The 20,499-nt window shown below is 46.4% G+C and overlaps 1 protein-coding gene across 1 annotated transcript; it reads right to left on the reverse strand.

The window, feature by feature from the left end:
* Positions 1 to 1,516: 1,516 nt before the first annotated feature.
* Positions 1,517 to 14,446, reverse strand: LOC131207592 (uncharacterized; the record flags this gene model as incomplete). Its single annotated transcript, XM_058200212.1, has 5 exons — positions 1,517 to 2,490; positions 3,673 to 3,828; positions 3,896 to 4,810; positions 8,291 to 8,418; positions 14,308 to 14,446. Coding segments are annotated over 5 exons (1,767 nt in total), but the record flags the coding sequence as incomplete, so codon positions are not given.
* Between the last annotated feature and the right edge of the window lie 6,053 nt (positions 14,447 to 20,499).

Consider the following 20,499-nt stretch of genomic DNA (forward strand, 5'->3'; position numbering starts at 1 on the left):
ATTTGAATCGAAAGTTTAGTGACCACAACATTTGAGAAAACTTATTTTAAATCGACACACGTCGTAAGTCGCACACAAAAAAAGATCATATTTCTTATTTTTGGATCAATACAATTTCGATAACGAAACATTATCGAAACAATCGCTACATCGAAACATTTGTCGTATTGGCGCCAATGAGAGAGCCAAAAAGTTTTGGGAGACAGGCCCGAGTCTTGTTGAAATGTAGTAAATTGTATTGTCTTCGGCCCAGGTTCGATGAAGGCGCTTGAAGAGCGCCATTGGCAGTCAATGTAAAACCATTACTGTGAAGGGAAAATTAATTCTAGTTGTCGTTCGAAGGTAAAATATGTCATGTGAGAGTTAGGTCAAGGAAATATGATCATTTCGAGTCCTACTTTCATTTTGCCCCGCCGCAGGATCGTGTGCTCTGTAAGTTCATTTTCTTTTTTATTTTCTGCTCAACCCTTCGCGTTCGGATGTTATAATGAAGCACAGCGTAGGGGTTTACAATGAAACGTTTGTGTTTACTTTATCAGTATGATACAACACGATGAGTAGAAATTGCCTCTTTGTTTGACAATCGAAGTAAATGTTTCCGCTTCATCGACGCACGTCGTAGCTCTCGGTGGATCCCGGAGTCCACCATACTCGACGTGGCCGACGCCGTCCTTATTATCCCTATCTTTTACGTGAGCAACTTTTAGGTGTGTTTTGTGAGCTAACAGTTTGTGTTTCAAAAGTTTTCTCTACATTAGTTACCAAGTAACGGAGCGCGGGGTGAGAGAGAGCGTCCCGGTCTCTTCTGCTTTGAATTGTGTAAGGATTTGTGTTATTGTTTGATTATTTAGCCTGGAACTGATTGGAACCTGCTACCTGCGTAACGTAACCCTGTAAGCTAACTGTGTTGGAACAATCTCACAATTCGCTCCCTGCACGAGTGGTCGCTGTTGTTGCCTGTTCTGGTGCACCTTATGCCACTAAAGTAAAATAAATATCCAAATACTAACGCACGCAGCGCACTGCACAAGCACCACTAACAAAAACGCATCACTGTATCTGTATATTGGCTCTATTTGAGTTCGCTAATCGTAAGAAGGAGCAACAAGGCTGCCACATACCCGAGAAACTGATTGATATTAAAATTTATCTAAACTAAACTAATTACACTGGGAACCTCTATATGCTGCCTAACGACTTGTATTGCAACGGAGTAGAAGTACGGACGCAACGCACGGAAGGAAGCAACAACCAACAGCAACCCCGCGTCTGCTGGGGGTTAATCATCAGAAACATTGATTCACTAAGCTAATAACAAAACATACAAGTCTTTTGTAGAATACCGAACTTCAGTATTAGTTTGTTCCTGCGAAGAACAGCACACAGAGAACAGGGAGCTCTACCGTTCGCGTGCGTCCTCCGACTCCGGTTGTTAAATAAATAGCCTAAGTCCTACATCGATTGCAGCATCATCGAGAGTTGCCGTACTGCCTTATAGTTGGGTTTACTAGTAGTGTAGTGTCTGTTGAGGATTGCCGAAGAAAACTGAGCACGGCCAATCGGACGCGTCCTGGCCCCAGAGGATGCTAGCAAGTGTTTCCACTTGTCCACAGACCCACTTTGGCAAACATTTGGCGCTCCGTTCGCTTCCGTCATCGATCCCTTTTGTGAGCAGTAACACATCTGTAAGGCTGGCGGATAATAGTAGTGGCGCTGGGCGATTACACGCATGCCAAGGAGCAATCTCTGAAGAAAACGAATGGGCGGTGGTGTGCGGATTGCATAACGTGCAGGCGCAATAACCGTGCGCAATCGAAACGTGTTTGGCATCGAGACGCACACGCCAGCGTGTGTACCCGTGTAGCGGCGTGTAGTGTTACAGGAGTCGTACAGGAGAACGAATACAAGCTGCTCCGGGAGCTCCGTCATCCGGGGGACCACATCCGGGAGTCGATGGCGAAGGAATTAACGACTCTGCGGCGTCGACGGCACAACCATTTGTGTTACTTTCCGCGTTCGGCATTCAGCAGCCCGGTTGCAAATCGCAGCATCGCCGCGTCTTTACGTGGAGCTGTCGGTTTTGTTGCTGCCGGCGCTGCTGCTGCTCACCGTCGCATTCAGCTTCGTTGGCGGTTGCTGAATTTCGCCAGTCGATCCGGCGATACTGTTGTCGCTGATGCTATCGAGCGAGCGGGCCGAGCCTCCGACGGCCACGGCCGTGGCGACACTGTTTTTGAGCGCTTCCACGTCAACGCCCTCGGCCGAATCGCTGCCGGTCTTGTAGTTGGACGAGAAGAACGACAGCGCCTTCATCAGCTGGTAGCTCTTCGAGACGGGCAGGTTCGAGTCGTACAGGTTCTTGCTGCTCTTGCAGTCCACGTAGAACCACCAGTTGCACTTGAGCACCGTCTGGTCGAACAGTGTGCTTTCCGGGCACAGGAACGACTTCATGATCAACCCATCGTCCGTTAGGGCACACACGTGGAAGACCTGCAAATGTATGGAAGCGGATAAGAGATCGACATTGTGCAAGGAATTTTGGTTTGAGTTCGGTGTTTGATTGCGCTCCATATTGAATCGTCATATCATACTAATGAAAATAGGCAAGGAAGAGGCAGAAAGGGCTTCAGTTCCGTAGAGCTCTGATTCATTATGGCCAACGGGGAGTTTGAACATAATAAAGCAGAGCGATGGTAGTGATCAAGATTACCTGAAGGTACAACCTAAATGAAATATAGGTTGATCCATCTAGTGTTTGGATTCCGAAGACGGAAAATATCAATTGTGGCTTTCGCTGTAACGCACGTAGCGCCGTCCTGTTGATGACAAATGACGTCCAAGTTATCAGCTTCAACTTCGCCGAAAAATCAGCACCAAATTTTCTGGGTTGCGTACGCCATTGACGGTTCCAGCAGCTCCTTCTTCAAGTCCAAAAGAAAAATTGGCCGTTGATGCCGCTACACCGTATGATGTCTCTATGATAATTCTGCTTATTAGCATAACCACCGAGGCGGGAATGAGCTTTTCAAATTTCGTACAGTTTGCGTTGAAGAGTTCTGCAAGCGCTATGGCATCCCATTTCGTAAATCTCAAAGTTAATCTCAATCTGTTACTAAATGTTTACATTTTCCAGAATAAAGTTTGACGTATTCTTTACGTTAAGTAATCGGTAGTTTAAAATTCAAACGGATGATAGATTAGAGAGCACACCCCATTTTTATCATCCTGAACAAGAATTTTTGAGGCGACAGTCTGTGGTCTCTACCAAAGTCTTCTGCAGCTCTCGGCAGAAGACACCAGAATTGCTGTTATTTTTTGCGGCCGCCAAGAGAGTTCTGCAGTGATCGAAGCAAACAGTAGTCAGACGGTTCCGGGTCCGGGCTAGAGGCAAGGCCCCGCTTCCAACGAAAATCCCGCCCCAAGCAAACTGAGTGGCCATGCTCTACATGCGATGCCATGCACAATATGCTGTACGCTTTTCCGATCGCCACCCGCCATGGTCTGGTCTGACGTGGGGTCAACCCAACCGCGGGTTATCCTCCCCGGAGCTGGGAAATTCCCGATTCCCAATACGAGCCGTGCCCAATCTCGGCGATCGGCGGAGAGATTCGGCCCGATGGGAATCGAATCGAAATGGAAAATAAATATGCAGTGCGTCGCGCCCCTCCTTACCATACACCCGAGGTCCTCGTCGCCGTACAGCCCCGGGAAGTGCTTCTGTTCGCCGCAGTTGAACGTCGTGTGCGGCAGGTCCACCTTCGAGGTGAAGTTGTCGTCGAAGTTTTTGTCGTATCCGACCGGGTAGTACTCCTTCGGTGCGTTCATGACCTGTGAACAATCGCCGGCGGGAACGGTGAGTGGAGAAGCACCACGATGCTGGGTTATCGGAACCTACCTTATGGCCCGCGTTGGTCGGGTAGCGCCGTGGACGTGGGGTCGTCGTCGTCGTCGTCGTGGTCGTAGTCGTCTTCTGCTGGGCCGCCAGGAACTGGGCCTGGGCGTAGGCCGCCTGCTGCTTCTCGTACTGCTTCTGGGCGCGCATCTCCTGCTGCCGGACGCGGATCGCCTCCCGGATGACCTCGACGCTTACGTTGGCCGCCGCGGCCAGCTCCTCGACCGTGTGGCCCATCAGGTCCACCTCACCGACGTCGTCGTCGGTGGCGGCGGTAGCCGCGGTCGCCGAGGCCAGACTGGGTTTGACGGGTGGTCGGCGCGGCGGAATGCTCATGATGGAGTTCTTGATCACGGTCGGCTGCAGCTTGTTGCTGTTGTCAACCTGGACGACCGGGCCGGTCGAGATGCGGGACACGGACTCGGGCATCGCCTGGAAGGCGGGCACCTTCTGCACCTGCAGGTGCGGTGCCTCCTTGTAGATAATCTGGTGGTTCGGGGAAGCCCCCGCCAGGGCGGCGGCGGGAGCGGAGATGCGGGAGATGGAACCGCGGTGGTAGGAGGAGGTCTGGTTCATGAGCTGGCTCTGGAAGGAGGGATCGGGAGTTTGGGCGGTTCGGAAGGCAAAGTTGCGCCGCAGCACGGTCGGGTCGAATCTCACCGGTTCGGGCTCGGTGGGCTTGGGAGGGATCGGGCGGAAGGGGGGTACGCCAAGGGGCAGGGAGGTGGCCTTTGTCATCAGCCCGGCCGCCGGTGACATGTAGACCGGCGCGACCGACGACGGTACCTTCGGCAGGCCATTCGGCGGAAGCTTCGGTCTCGGCACGGTCACTGCCTGTGGACGACTCTGCTGGATGGGCTGGACCAGCGCACCGGGGCCCTGCGAGGGTTGAAGCGGCTGCAGTGGCGGGTACGATGTCTGGGAAAGAGAGAGAGAGAGGCCAAGACCTTGTCAGTCCAGTCACCGACGAAACATTCCGCAACAAGCCATTCTGCCGCGGCCCTTGGCGCGAGACTTCGTAGCTGGTGGACGTTCATTATTATTATGCTGAAGTGGATTAATTTGTCATCGCAAATAGGGTTTCTCGGGGTGTATGTGTCTGCATGATAGCACGGCAGTGGTCACGGACTTCCGCTAGGATTCGGTCTAACTCGGAACCGGACGGCTGATTACTGCACGGACTCACTGTAGCAGACGTGGTGCCGTGCGTCCAAATTACGTTCCGTTAGCTCCGGGACTAAATTAGGCGAACAAGATTAGCTTCATTCAGTTCTCCGCTTCGGGGGTCGCAGCGTCGCAGACTCGGAGTGTCAAGATGGAAGTTGATCATTCGCGGCACCGTTCGGCTGTGACGTCTGCTTCGCAAGGTCTTCCGTCCGTCGGTGGTTTTGTGCGGAACTACCGTTTCTGGGATGGTCTCGAATCGTCTCCAAACCGGTGCACGCTTTTGGAACGACCGAAAAGAAGTGGCTATTTTTTTGTGGGGCGTTAAGGGGAAATCGTTATCTTGTGCAATGGATTTTCTCACACTAAAGGCTAAGTTCCAGAAGTATGACTTTTACTCGAAGCTCGAACCCAGAATTGTCGAAGTCTGGTTTAAATAAAATGTCTGCTTTAAATGATTAAAGAATTCTCGTTCGCGAACGTTATTCTTTACTCTAGGACAAAGGAAGCAAATTTGTACATCGTGTACAGTCGTGTACAGAAACTAAATGAAAACACCGCCAATAAAGTTATTATAAACACCTATTTGAATAGAAATCGAGAATTTCCGATATCCTTAAAAATACTCAGCGTTATCCATTTCGTAACTTTGACGTTACAGGACTATAACTTTAACAAACTGTGTCAAACTTTTAGTTGAATGGCGGCCATAATAGAAAATGAATTACTTAACCATAGAACAACGCGTTAAAATTAAGAAAACTTAGAGCATTGAAAAATAATAACTTTGCAGCATTTGAAAAATAACTTTCGCCAAGTTATGATGATTATCTTATCAGAATCGACTGTTTCCATAAATTTCGAGGGGCCCATGTGAACGATATTGTGTTTCACGCACAATGGAAATGTATAAACTCATTAAAAACATCATTTAAATAAGTCATTAATTTTCATATGATTTTTAAGTCCCTTTTTGAAAATAGTCAATAAATAATCCCGTACTTAACCGTACAAAAGAGCACAAGAGCTATGCGTTTTCGTATGTAACTTTTACATAGGCATAATACGACACGTTAACAATGCGTCGTCACTATACTAGTTTGTTCCACTTGAACCGGATCACCAGCATAAGACCCGTTAGGTCCGAGACAATTGAGCACTGTCACTGAAACCTGGGTAGCTGATGGTTTGTTGAGTAGTTAAGTTCTCACTTCCATCGTCCAATGCCCTAGAGATGGCGAAAAGCGCATCCTATCCATAGTGGAGGAGTTAACAATTCTTCTGGAAACAATTCACTCTAACCTGACTCTTACTTTTGCACAGGTGCCACAATTGCCAGCTCACACGCCAGCTCCGGTTCTGAGCCGTGTGGTGACAACGAACGCTCCACCGACATTCCCCGGCCGGGTGTGTGGGTTTCATTTTATGCTCGAACGCTGCCCGGAACGCGCCCCAGAAGGAAAGCGTAATTTTGCACGACAGCATTATCCTTCACGATTTAATAACTTCTTCCGCCGGAGCCGTGTCCTAGGAGCCAGCGTCAAAGCACAGCACATCCGCGCGGGACAGTGAGTGTTGTAAGATGTATTATGTTCTATTGCTGGGTCTCCGACACCCCAGTGTCGACTTCACTCTCGGTTACTTGGCCTTACCGTGGGCGAAGACCTAATAGTTGCCAGTGCCAGCACTTTTTATGCTACTCCGACCAGCAGCCTCCGGTTTGAAACGAACCAGCTCCGCGCGTTAGCATAATGTAGCGGAAAATGGATAGTCCGACGTGGGACGTCCTTCCCGGAAGTGTGATTACTTCTCTTTTTAGGATTGAATTTTTCTTTAATGGGAACATTTGTTTCTTCGTCGGAAAAGAACCCTCTGCGCACTGGGCTTTAATGGGGGACACAAATAATGCTTGATTTAGGTCCTTAAATTGTGCTAACCCTCGTACCAACCTCCCGCTAGCAGGCAGGATCAGATGGAACTGATTAATTAAATTGGTGCTTGTTCGATGCGCTTCCTGGAATCATCATTTTGATACGGCTCTGGTAGCCGTATACGCGGTTACAAGTGGTGGATGCTCCCGGGAAAATGTTAACAGGTTCATTAGGCAGCAATCTGTTTGATCAACAAAATCAACCCAATAATCAGTTTCATACCGATTCGCCCTTTAATTATCCATCGCATACACAGAAGCAATCGGTGTAAATCGCTTCGCACTGGCTATTGGTTACCGTACATATTTACGTCCTTCAGTGTGTAAATAGTTCGTGAATTTAGAGCAGCTTCCGGTGGCAGAAGGTACGCAAAGCGGTTTGCACAACGTTAACCGGCAACTTTCGCTTGTCGGGGTTTTTAACGGGTTTTTTGGTCTGCATTGGGCAAAGCATGGAACTGTCCTGCTTTGCTATATACTGTGTTGAATGTTTTGTTTAACTTGTATTTGGTACAGTAAAATGGTAGTGTTGGAATCAGATCGAATGTGAATTATTCAAAATGTTTGATTAACGTTATCAACCATTTTCATCATAAGCTTAGCTCCACTCAACGTTAAGCTCAGCGTAGCTCAACCTACGTTTAATAGAAAGCTCTCCTTGTTTTAAACCATTGTAAGAAACATTAAAACGAAACATTGAAACTTGCTATTAAATATAATATTTTGCAAAACAAACTTTGATTTTTGTTTAGCTTTTCCTACTAAATAAATTCAAGTTTCATTTGAAAACAACATTTTCATACAAGATGTTTACTTCATGTCCATTTTTACTGTGATGTCCAGCGATATTTCAACCATTCTCTCTCTCTCTTTCACTTTCCCTCAGTCACTGATTATTTCCATGATTTACTTTCCCTTTTCAGCGTTTGATGGCGCACATTTTTCTCCTAAATCAGAGGCGGTTGATTGCGCCATAGTTACCCCATCAACCATCACGGACCGCTTTTCCCGGGAGTTGGGAGTTCCACGGGAAAAAATGGCAGCAAATGGTGCACAATTTCCGCTCGGCAATACGTTAGCGATCGCGCGATTAGGAAACAAATTGCGCCCCATCGGAGCCGACGATTAAACGACGTGTGGCCATTGTTTGTGGTTTGTTTGCCCCATCGCAGGATGGGCCGCCACAGCATAACTCATCGGCCCATCCCAACAGCCCCAGTCATTATTGGCCCCAGGAGTCGTCCCCGTTGGAGGTCGGTCGGAAGGCATTTCCTTATCGTAGTAGTAGCAGCAGCAGTACTTACAGGCATTTTGGACGCGGGCAATACGCCGATGTTATTGGCGCTGGTGCGGATGTTCAGGGCGCGCCGCTTGTTCGCCTCGACGTTGCCGAGCGACTCCGCCAGTCCCAGCTCATCTCCGACGCTGAAACCTGAAGCAGAAACGAAATGGAAGGAAAGAAATGACCATCAATGACCGAACGGGTTGTTTGGGACGACGGCCAACATCAGCAGTCCTGTCGGAGGTGGCCGAGTCAAAAATAGGACCCAGAAGATCGACCGATGTTAGTGAAAGAGTGGGAAAATAACAATTGCACAACAAAGCTCTACCGACATTGATTGACATTTGTGATCGAATGCTCCAGGGGTCGCCCACTTTTGGACCGAGGACGTTTCACAATCGCAGATTATGGTTATTTACGGCAAAGAACCCTAGCGCCGTTGGTGATTTATGTTTGATTTTTCATCGGAATGTTCATTTGAAGAGTAATATACAAAAATTTCGATCGGTTCTTTCTGTGCATAATTATCTTCGGTTTGTTTCTTTCGCACATCATATTATTATTATTATTTTGTATTTCCTACACTTGTTTGTCGCCTGTGATCTATTCTCGGCTCCCGGAGCTCTGACAAAATTCGAGGCGAGATGATAATATATTTCTCCGTCGCGGTTCGTTTATATTAATATTCAGCACCTCGGTAGCAGCCCTGACGGGCCACCTTCGAACGGTGGTGCTAAGCCAATGATTAAATCAGCGTCTAATACAATAATGTAGCACGCGCGGCAACAAACATGGCGCGTCCTTCTTGGCGCAACTCCCGCGGACAGTGATAAACGAGAAGGGATTCAGCGAGAAGGCAATCATTCAAACGTTGCCGGGCTCGTTCGTTTATCATATTATGTTGCGTTTTTAGCCCTGCTTTGCTGCTGTCGGACTTATTTTTGCCATCCTTCCCGGGACCCAGGACCTTCCTTTGGCGCCGATTTCTTCGTCGAAGCGATAATCGGTTACATGGAGGTGACGGAGAAGCTTGAAAAATGATTGCCAACCACCGGCGGCACCCGAACCTGCACCTAGAGCGCTAGAGAGACATTTCGATCACGACGGCAAAACGGTTGGTATTTGTTGCATGACCGGTTCTTGAGGCGCGATTGCGCGATTAAAGCGGATTTGGGAGCGAAATCGATTGCTGAGCAACGTCAGACCGGGCCACAATCTTACGGCAATCCGTACGACAACCGGGGGAGCCACGAGGACTAGCGCAACATAGTGGAATGCCCAAGCTCCCGTTTGGGTGTACTGGTACTGGCGGATATATTTAACACATTTTTAACACAGTAAAGGTGCTGTAATACGAAAGGAACGTTCCTCAGAGATGATATCCACAGATAACTGAAATCGTTGGGGAAATAAGTCAAATATCCTGGCAAAGTTTATCGAACCGTTTGATAGCTTTTAATTTTCAAAATTCTTGTCTATTTTATTATAATCGTTTTCTTGTTAATAAAATCGATCGATCGATTTAAACATTTTTAGCAATGTCGTAGCGCCTATAAAAATAGAAATAATAAACTTACTTCCCTAAACATTTGTTCAGAAATTGAAAATCTATCTTAATGTTTAGAGTAAGTCTCAGGATATCTCAGAACAGTAATAAAAAAAGCCGATCTTCGTCGGACAAACAACCAAAACGTGCTATAAATTGTGTTACCACAAGGCGGCTTCGTGTCAGCTCAATGGGCGTCTGTTTGTTTGAAAACCACATTCGCGATAAGTTTGGCGCGGTTCTCGGTGTGGCGAAAAGTATCTCTCTCCTGCGGTTGACCCGTTCCACGGTAGCGATAGCCGAGACCACCGGGAGCTGCGTCACCTTTCACAACCGTACCATCCGTCTTCTCCGTCTCACTTTCAGAGCAACAGTTTCTGGTGCCGGGCGGCCGATTCCAACAGCAACTTTGACGTATCGACCAGCCGTTTATCAACTGCTTTATGGCGTCACGTCACAAAAGGGCCTTCAGTCCAGACACAGTTGTTGTTACTATCTTGGTTTGCCGATCATCAGCATCACCCGATAATAGCTGCTGAGCCGTGATGGAAAGCGAAAGTTGAAAAGTCCGGAAAACTTCGCTCGGGTTGGGAATCTTAATGCCGCTCCTGGGTGCGCGCTGAACAAATGGTCGTCGTGGCGAATCGCTAGCAAATTGGTAGCCTGTTAGCAGCCATTAGTTTTTACGTTCTTCGCCGTTAGCTCGGCCGACCTCGGCGGCGGAAGTTCAACGGGGCCAGAAATTGAATTTTATTATTGCATGGTTCAGGGTGTGTGAAATTTTCATGTGCCCCATTCGTGGTTTCTACCGTCCGGGATGCACTCCGGGATGCAATCCGTGGTTCGGTCGTATGATGGCGAACGATCCCTTGGGATGGACGCCGCGCAGGGCACACATCGACATCCCCGACCGGACGTGGGTATCGGAAATTTAATTGAAATTTAACTGTCAGCTACGGCCTGTGGAACCGATGGCTACATCCGGCGAGGACCGACCTAGGAAATCGTTCTGTTTGGCGAAGCGAACTGATTGGCTTCTAAACAGTGGTGCCCCTGGCCAACACGGTCCGGCCACCGGAAGCCGATCGGTCGAGTTGCTAGCTCTTTTGCAATAAATATTCATTTCGATGCCCCCGAACCGGACGATCGTCATATGTTTGCTAATTAAATTGAATTTGTTCCCAAACCGCTTTCGTCGGACGGGACTTCCGTCGACGCATACGCCAGAGTTTTGCGCAAAAACATAATAACGTGCCTCATCGCAGAGAGCGGCTCCCGAGCGCAAGGTTCACAACGAAACCGAGCACAATCATCGCCCCATCGGTCCACCCTGTAAATCCGTTCTGCAAGCTAGAAGATTACCGAAATCGCGTGCGCCGCCGTACATCGCACTGGTTTCATTAGGACCGACGAGGACAAGTGTGGCGAATGTTGACGCAACCTCCCGCATTCACCCGGACGGAAGATGCGGCGAGGACAAAAGGCCGCAACGGCTGCCCGAAAGCCACCCGAAGGCCCGTATGCACCGGTGCAGTTGCAGTTCCGTGCGTAAATTATGCACGCTGGAAAATGATTTATCTCCGCTGAGCCCTTTAAACTCGTGCGCTGTTGGGCGGTTGGCTATCAGAAGTGGCATTAATCTTCGGCTTGTCGAACATAAAGCATGTCATTATGGGCGACGAGTAACGGATAATCGGTGAAGCAAACGTAAACCTCACGCTTCCGATGGATTTCGTGTGGATGCCTTGTGACACCTATGACTCTCGTATCGCTAATAGATTGGATGGCGAATGCTTTGCTCCTGCTATGCGGGCATTTGCACAGAATGTGTTGAATCATAAGGAATATTCGTGAAAAAAAACAAATATCCTGCACAGATTTAATTTCTTTTTTTGGAAGGTTTAAAAGCAAAAGAAATTTTTAGACGAATGTTGAAAGTGTACAAGGACTCTTCGTCTTCAAATTGATAATTAAAAGAGGAGTTCGATACTGGATGAATGATTAGGGGCTTGGGGTGAATGGTAAAGTGTACTGAATAATAAAGTGTATTTCAAGCCATGAAAATGTGTTTATGTTTTCGAGGCTGCGAACTTATTGAACACCCCAGTATTAGGTATGTTATTATTTATCTTAATTGCTGTTTATGTTCGCAGGATAAAATGGTCCTAGAACATTGTGTTGGATATTCAGTCGAAGCGGAAGTGGAAAAGGAATTTACAGAATTTGCAGTACTAAACCTCTTTGCGATTACCACATGTGGCATTGTCGGCAAACACGTATCTATTTACTGCGTATCTCATAGTGTCACTCACATCCTATGCTATTCAGGTATTCAAAAGTAGAAGTGTTAAGCTTCAAAGCAATACATGGCAGCATTTAATGCATATAATATGTACATTATTTACATTGACTCTGCAGCTATGTGGTTTACCCGTTTTATCGTACATTTTTGAATAGCAAGGAGGCTCCTTTATTATTCTTTATTATTTTTCTATTTTATTAACGCACAGCACAATCCACCTTTTCCGCCCAAAGACTATTCTGTTCCGTATTCCTCGGTGGCCTCCTGTCCATTGCAGAACTATTTTGCATAACATTTCCCTACATGACTCGCAGTGGTAGGACCTTGCGTAATTGTTCATTTTTTGATTTCAACACGCGACATTTGATGAAAGCAACAATAGAGTCCGCGAAAACCGCGGCCATCGTGAGGCATTTGTTGTCCCAATAAACTTACTTAACGATGCTTTCGGACAACCACCTGTAGGTCATTTATCATTACTATCTACTGTTTTTTTTTTCGTTCGTGAAACATCTCTCGGGTGCACAGGTCGTTCGCAATAAGTAATTTGTCATGCTATCTTACATGCTTTATGATTCGTTTGTCGACCTGCCGTACAAAAAAGAACCGACCGTTTTACGATTCCTTCCCCACGACGACGACCTGTTACACCCAAAGGCGAAGAAAATCCAATAATTTCGAAAGTATCTTTCTCCAGCAATCATTACCGGGTACTTTGCGCAATTGAAGCGAGGCTCGGGCGAACCCCGTGGTCGTTGGCTGGCCTACGACCCTGCGGGAATGCCGTCAGGTTTTTGGGGCGGAGAACCATGCCGACGCATGTTGATCGTGGCGTGCGCTAAAAGTTAGTACAACATGTTTCGCCCTTTACCTCCGAGAGGCATAAAATTAGCCTCGACCTACGTACGTCGAGGTGGGAAATCTTCGAAAGGCAACAAAATGCCTCGACCCCGACCCCGAGGATCCATGCCAGCTTTGAAGGGGTACTGCCAGAAAGTTTGTCTCGACGATTCGGCAATCGGTGAGGCTTTATTAAGCACCGATGGTGAAATGATGTTATCATCGTCAGAAAAGGAAGAGAGAGTCTAATGTTCATGAGCTGGGCCCCAAAAGAAAAGGGGCCAATTTGTGCTGCTTACATCGCATGACGCCAACAGGTCTTGGGGCCAAGTCTAAGGTCTATCCGGTACGACTTGATGCTGAAAGTGAGTTTTTCGACATTTTCTTTGCGAAGGAAAAGTTTGGCGAATTCCTGTTACGATCCGGTCGTAACAGTAATCAACTTAATAATACAAGTATCGAACACTCGGAAGGAAACTTCGCACTCACGCAGCGCCCTAGTGTAAGTACATTAAACTACGTTGTGACATTAGAGAAGTGCTGGCCTGGTCCAGCCTACAGTGCGTGCATTCCCGGGATTGGGGTTCCCGACGCTGGGAATCCCAATTTGCGAACGCAAACATTTCTATAATTGCTACCAATCTTCAGCGTGATGGTGGGGCCCGAAATTAACCTCGTAACACCGGAAAAGCACCAAAGACAGCCAGTCAAGGGTTCCTGCCTTTCCAATCCATCTTTTCGCCACTCACAGCCCTTTGAAGGACAGCGTCATTCGGCGTTACTTTGTAGCAAACGCGATGTGGTGTGCCGGTAAGGAAGACACCCGTCGTAGTTACATCAAAATTAGACTAATTGACTGGACCGTGTCGCAGGGTCGCTATGACGGTGTGGCAAGCTTTTTCCCTTGGAAGTCAAGTGAGATGTTACGGTGAAAGCAGAACGGTTCGCTGAGCTTCCGAAAACCCCTTGACTTCGACCATTATCTTCGTCACAGGATCTGCCTCCTGGGTTCCGGTGGCGCTGCCAGCACGTGCTGTGCTTTTTTTAATTCGTTCGCCTCCTTATTCCGTGGCTAGTTCGAAGAAGGGAAACTCCGTCACCAAACGGTAGGAAAAAAGTGAAAAAGGGTTTTGCAGTGCGGAAAAGAATAACGATCAAGGGGCAAAACGACGGAAGAAAGAAACTCGTTTCGACCGAACATGAAAGAGTGCTTTGATTGTTAAGAGAAAGAAAGGTGGCCAATGAACGTCTTCAGAAAAGGGAAAGAAAAAACCCATCAAACCAAACGAGCAAACACAATGAACAAAAACAAAACAAAGAAAGGTAACGTCCACCGCGGTAAACAACATACCTAACCCGAAGTGGGCCTTGACGCCGCCCAAATTCCGCACCCGGAAGAGGCCGGACTTTTTGAAGGCACAGTTCAGGATGAGACCGAAATCGGAATCAAAAACACAGGTACTCTCTAACTGTTCGATTGTGCCTAGAAAGGGAATAAAAAAGAGAAAAAAGAAAAGATAGATAGAAAAAGGAAAGAAAGAATGGTTAGGGAAAAAGAAAAAAGAGCGAAAAAACAAAAACAAAAAACAGATAAAAACAAAAGGCGACGAAACTCAATGGTTCAAGGATTGACAGCACGAAAGATCAAGTAAGTAGCTTGAAGCAAAAACAAAAATGCGCCACTGGCAAGTGGTAACGGCAACCTTCGGATGGGGATCCGATTTTCGTAGAAAGGACATCTGCTCGTTTCGACGAATTCGGCGGAGATTGTGGGGACCCTACTGTGAACAGTGAACAGTGTCATCCTGGAAACATGTTACGCTAAAGATTTAGTTAGGGCAAATGCTAAACAGAAGGGGTCAAACTGTTGTTCCGAGATTGGCCCCACCGGAGGATAGAAGAAATCCAACACGTACACCACCCCAACAACGGTTCCACAAACGGTTAAAGTGAATCCAGGTTTTCGTGTGCATGTGCGTGTTTGTGGGTAGAATTCCCGTGTGCCGTGACCCTTTTGTACCGAAGTGTTGATGTATTTATTAACCTTACATTTTGTACCTTTTCGTGTTAGACACAAAGCGAGCGAGCATTTTGAAGGTGTAGGGACGCGTGCGAGGTGGCCTACATCTCCCTGTCTCGTGGGATTTTAAAAAAAATTGTTTTATAAGATTGAAGATTACTTGGTCTGTGGAGTAAAGCACCGAGAGCCGAGAGTTATGTCGACAGTGTGCAGCAAGACATTAGAGAAAGCGATCAGTTTTTCTCTTCTACTTCTAATCACCGACATCCTCTGGAACCGGAACGACTTGGCAGTTCAATGACTCTCAAGGGAAGCTAACAACCTGTTGGGAGAGTGAACTATACCTAACGCACATCCAACGGCTTCGGACAGGTCTCGGTAAGCGTCAGGTCATCCGGTTTTCCAGGGGAATCGTGGTGTGTTGCTGAAGCGACATTGAATGTCCACCAGCTTCCTATCGAGCTGATCGAAATGTACATGGCAACAGTGCACCGTCGGAGCAATCATTTCATGCACCATTGAACATATTTGTTCACTTTAATTACGCTTTCTGTAAACTTGAACCATCGTGCAATTAAAGTGATGCACCATTAAGCCAATGCTTTACATTTATGTAATGTCGGATCAATAAAAGAGTTTCCGTTTCAATTGATCCATGAAGCAAGCTTAAAGCGTCAGGCTGGCAAATAAATGTTTAAAGTCTGCTTTCAAAACGTACCATTGACTCGTAGGAAAGTTTCCCAGTTTGATTAACATAGGTAAATATTCGCTTTCGGGGCCAGCTCTATCAATCGATCTCTTTTCAATAGGTCCGATACAAACTTTTATGTAAAATGTTGTTCATTCAAAGCACTCCTTTGCATTTAGAACAAATGGCAATTAGTAGTCAGAAGCCAGATCAGAGTAAAATAGGTGAACAATGAGAAATCAGAATTTCTTCTTCTGTACTTTGGCCATTTCACGCACCGTGTTGTGGTATGGTGTATTGCTTTAGTGAAGTTCAGCGTCTCTTTTCGTGCAGGTTTCAGTTTGACATTGTAAATTGTAAATTGGTGTAAGTTTGTGAATATTTCAGAGTGCATTTGTGGCCATCAATTTGGAGGCTTTCTTAAACAACGAAGTAATGAATGGCCAATTAAAAATTAAAAATTAAAAAAAATGGTGGAGTGATTCCCAAAAAAGTTTGATGTAGTTTACCTCAATTTTTACCTCAACTAGGAATATTAGGTGCAAAACGCAGTTGCAATCATCGGTCTCTATGCCTATTTTGCAATCCAAAAACAACAGTTCAACCGTTCTTTTCCGTATACTATTGTCTCTCTTTTGCATAATGCCTAAATTTCCATTTAATTAATGCTCCTGTTCGCGAGCTAATAACAAGTAAAGCTAATATTCTGTGAAAACCAAGCTGAACTTAGTTGACTGAGCAGTAAAAATCTGCATCCATGAAAGTTGCATTTTCTTTGGGCCGATGCATATTCATGCATTTCGAAATTGAACATTGGTTTTGATCCATTGTTGGCGGCTTCGTTAGCGATCGATTGGATGATGATTGTTGTTCCGCCTCAGTTGGTCCCTTTTTTTCGTCCAACAACAGACAACCAGCCAGCAACCGACCAATCGGTTTCGGGACAACTTCGCTCGGAGGGTTCGCTCCCAAACCAATCTCAAACGGTAATCGGATTTGTGGTGTTGAACCAAACAAGTGCTAAAAAGTGGCCCGAAAAGGATAGCAACGAGATGGGAATGAAAGAAATCAGCAAAGTGATTGAAGTTTTCGAAACGAAAAATAATCCCCGTCGTAACGAGGAGTGGCCTCGCATCTCACTCAGATCCTAGCTGATTGTGTGGCAAATTATTCATATTAAATTTGGATCATCGAGCAACGGGCGAAGGGAACTTGCTGCGTGAAAATCCGTCTCTAATTGGGAAACCCCCGCTATCGGAGCTCACAAAGCTGGAAGCTCTCAACGGGATTAAGCGCAAATGCTGTAAAGGCAGAAATCAGGCCCCTCCGACTGCACTCGAAGAGATCAAATAAAGTAATTCAAACGGAAAAACCCATAAATCATCCCTTTAAGCATCATCAAAGTGCATTGAGGCGGCTCACGCTCGGATTTGGATGTGTATCCGGAAACGAGTGCGATGAAAAGCGGCATAAAAGCATTCCAAGTGCGGCCTTTTCACGTAATGCAGCCTAAAGCCATCGCTTCGGATGCATCGAGACGGTGCTGCGTTACGGTCTCTCGTCCGTAATGGAGTTGGTAATTGAAATCAAACATAATGGTGGCCCCTAGGCGATGTTGTCGGTCGGTCTGTACGTATTTTTGTTGTTGTTGTGAATTTTTATCAATCATCACCACAATCATCATCGATGTCATCTTTCTGTCGTCATTTTAGCCGGCTTTTCGTGGCCGTTTCACCTTTACTGACGCGGGACTGACTGACGGTGCCCATGTGCCGGGAGACCCAAAAAAAAGTGGAAAGGCCCTTTCGTGGGACAAATTACGCTGGGAGTTCCATGTTTACTTTTCCGTCGCTGTGGAACCCGCGCTGTCACCCCAACTTGATTTTCTCCCACGTGGGCCGGAAATCATGTTTTCCGTGATGACCGTTTCATGGTTTCGCTTCATCAAATATCAATCAAATCCAAAAAGTTGCCCAGAGAGGTGAGGTATTTTACTTTTCCTGTTTTCTGTCGAGTCTGTTCTGCCCAGTTCCGGCTACCTTGTCAAATCGTTTCCTTTCGTTCGGTGTCCATGTCTTCATGTGATCTTCTGTTACGTTTTGCTTAAAAGAAACAGCGCAGCGTCTTATTGTCAGTGCAGTCCTTTTTTGGCAACAAACCCGAATTCTTCACTTCGTCTTCGTCGTGTGTTTGTACGTAGACGGTAGGACTTGTAAAAGAAACCAAATCACAGCTCTACTATGAAACTCTGGGCACAGGATTGATGACAAAAATTTATTTGTGCTATAAAAATATCCGAAACAGCACAGGTGAGTTCCAAAATTACGATTTGACAAATGGCCAACACAAATAGCCAGAAAATACAAGAGTCACGAAAGTAAAACGAAAATAAACTAGAATGAAATGAAAGACCATTAGGAAACGTAAACTCATCAAACGCCAGTGGATAACGATTGTTCCTCGGAAACACAAAAAAGGCATGATTTGTAGCCTCGGCACATGTGAACGGAATCGTAATGATGCTGTACTTCCGCTTTCGACCACTTTCTGGCTTCCCGCCCTGCGTTTTGGGTGAAAACGATAGGCCAGCAGTCCCTTGGTGACCGTGTCCGGTGACTTTGCTACGGAATATTGGGTCGTGTTACGTCCGGGAGTACGGCCCATAAACCAATTCCCGTTCTGCGCTTTTGGGGATTGGAGTCTAGATGGAATGGGGCATTCTACGGAATCAAAGACTTGCGGATGCGGTTCCCGGAGGTTTTCCGTTACATGAAGACGTTATTCGTGCAGGGTAAATGCCCAAGACAGGTTTGTTGATCCCAACTGTGTTCCTTATACACTTTCCACACCTCCCATTTCCTAAGAACTTGTAAATTTATTATTGTAATAACTGGAATTTAATTTTGTTCGCTTTTTTAATTTAAAACAACTGAAATTTCATATTATTTTATATTAGTGTTCTATTAGCTCCAAGGGTTTCAACTAGAGCAATGGTTAGTTTAAGTTTTCAAGGTTTTTATAAAATTGAACAAAACAAATTTCCATAGTTTCGTCGGAATCAGTGTGTTAAGTTTATGTGAATTTATAGATATTTGCAGAATAACTTCTACTTTTTCTTATCAATGTTAATCTTTGTTGTTACTGTAATTTTGTGCTTTTACGGGAGGAGTTGTCGGCCACCCTGTCACGCCGATCCCAGGAAAAAATAATCCAGTAGTATTATTAGTCTTAATTTTGAAAGCTTTTGAGTGAAATCTAAATAATGAAACATGAAGTTGTGTTGTCGCAACACTTTTCCCTATTTTTGGTAATGTTTTCATATAGTCATTCAAGACTACGAATTAAAACCTCAAAACTGTAGTGGCCCTACACTCCTTACAATGCCTCCAGGAGCATAATTCGATTACTACGCCTAAGCAAGGTTCCGGCGGAAACCAAAGCCCCGAAAACCGAACACCATTTCCAAAAGTATCCACATTTTTCCTCGACACCATCATCATCGTCCAGCTTTCCGTTTGGGGTGCGAACGAAAAGCCAGCGCCAATTTAATTAGCGCCACTGAAAATTTGGTCGAAAATTCGGAATATTTCCCGAATCATTGGCCATTCCCGTGAAGCCCGGTACGAATCCACCGAACGCCCTCAGCCGAACCCCTGTTCGGCCCTCCATTGCCAAACTCCTCCAAGGTTTCGGTTTTGGTTTTCACCAAAAAATAAAAACATCTCGTACACTCCACCCACTGCCGGCGACGGGGAAAATTCATCGCAACCCACCGACCGCCGGCGGCAATCAAACTTAGTCGGCAAAGAAAATTGCCGCCGGGTGTAAAATGTTGTTATTTACCTCCCAAAAATCCCGCCTCCGGATTTTGGCAACTTTTCACCGGCGGCGACGGCACCCTACGGCCGACCGCTTCGCTTCGCTCGGTTGGCCAAATATTAAATTCTGATCACAACCAATTTTAATTATCCAAATACCGGAATGAGACGGTAAACGAGGTTCGGCGTAAAATTTGACACGGCACGGTAATTTGCGGTAGGGCGAAGCCGTTTTTTCTTCCTTTCACTGCCTCAATTTACGCCTGCCCCGGCGGGGTTTCTCTTGCAAAACTGTCGTTAACTAATTTTCCAGCACGGCACTCACGGCAACGGTGGACGGGGGCCGGAAGGCTACTTTGCTTCGGTGCTTTTCGGCCGGCAAAGTGTTGAAGTGTTCCGGTTTGGGACGTTGGACGGCGCAGTGCTTCCGTCCAATGTTCCCACTGACATTGGAGCCAGCTTGCCAGGCTTTGTAAGATTTGGTAAAAGTCCGTAAAATGATTTTTGACTAGCCTAACGCAGCGACCTGAGGAAAATCGGACTACCGATTGGAATTAGACTGTCTTCACCTTGGGAACGAGTGGAAGGTTTTCGACAACGCCCCATCCATCGGAACCTTCTCCCTGGCAGACCTCTAGAAGATGGTTCATCGCCCCGAGAAAGGGCCCACATTCTTAGATTTCCACAGCCGAACGTCGTTAATAATGTTTTTCCATTGGAAGTTCCTCGCAACACAATCACAATTCCTTTCGATTTCTGTCGTCCTGGAGCGAGCGAAGTGATTTGGGCCGATTCGGTGATGATTTCGTTGGAACTTGGTCTGGCGAATCTTCCATTCCGAAATTGGCCCGAGCTTGGGGAAGAAGTTGCTAGCGAAGGCCAAATCTTCTAAACTGTTTAATTGAACATTGTTTTCTTTGAGCTCGCAACACAGCTTTGATGAAGAATTCGCCTGAGGACTCGATCGATCGATTAAGAACAGACAATGTTCCAAAATTAACGATCAACAGGAAAAAA

The sequence above is a fragment of the Anopheles bellator genome, chromosome 2, assembly GCF_943735745.2.
Source record: "Anopheles bellator chromosome 2, idAnoBellAS_SP24_06.2, whole genome shotgun sequence".
In the NCBI taxonomy this organism is placed as follows: domain Eukaryota; kingdom Metazoa; phylum Arthropoda; class Insecta; order Diptera; family Culicidae; genus Anopheles; species Anopheles bellator.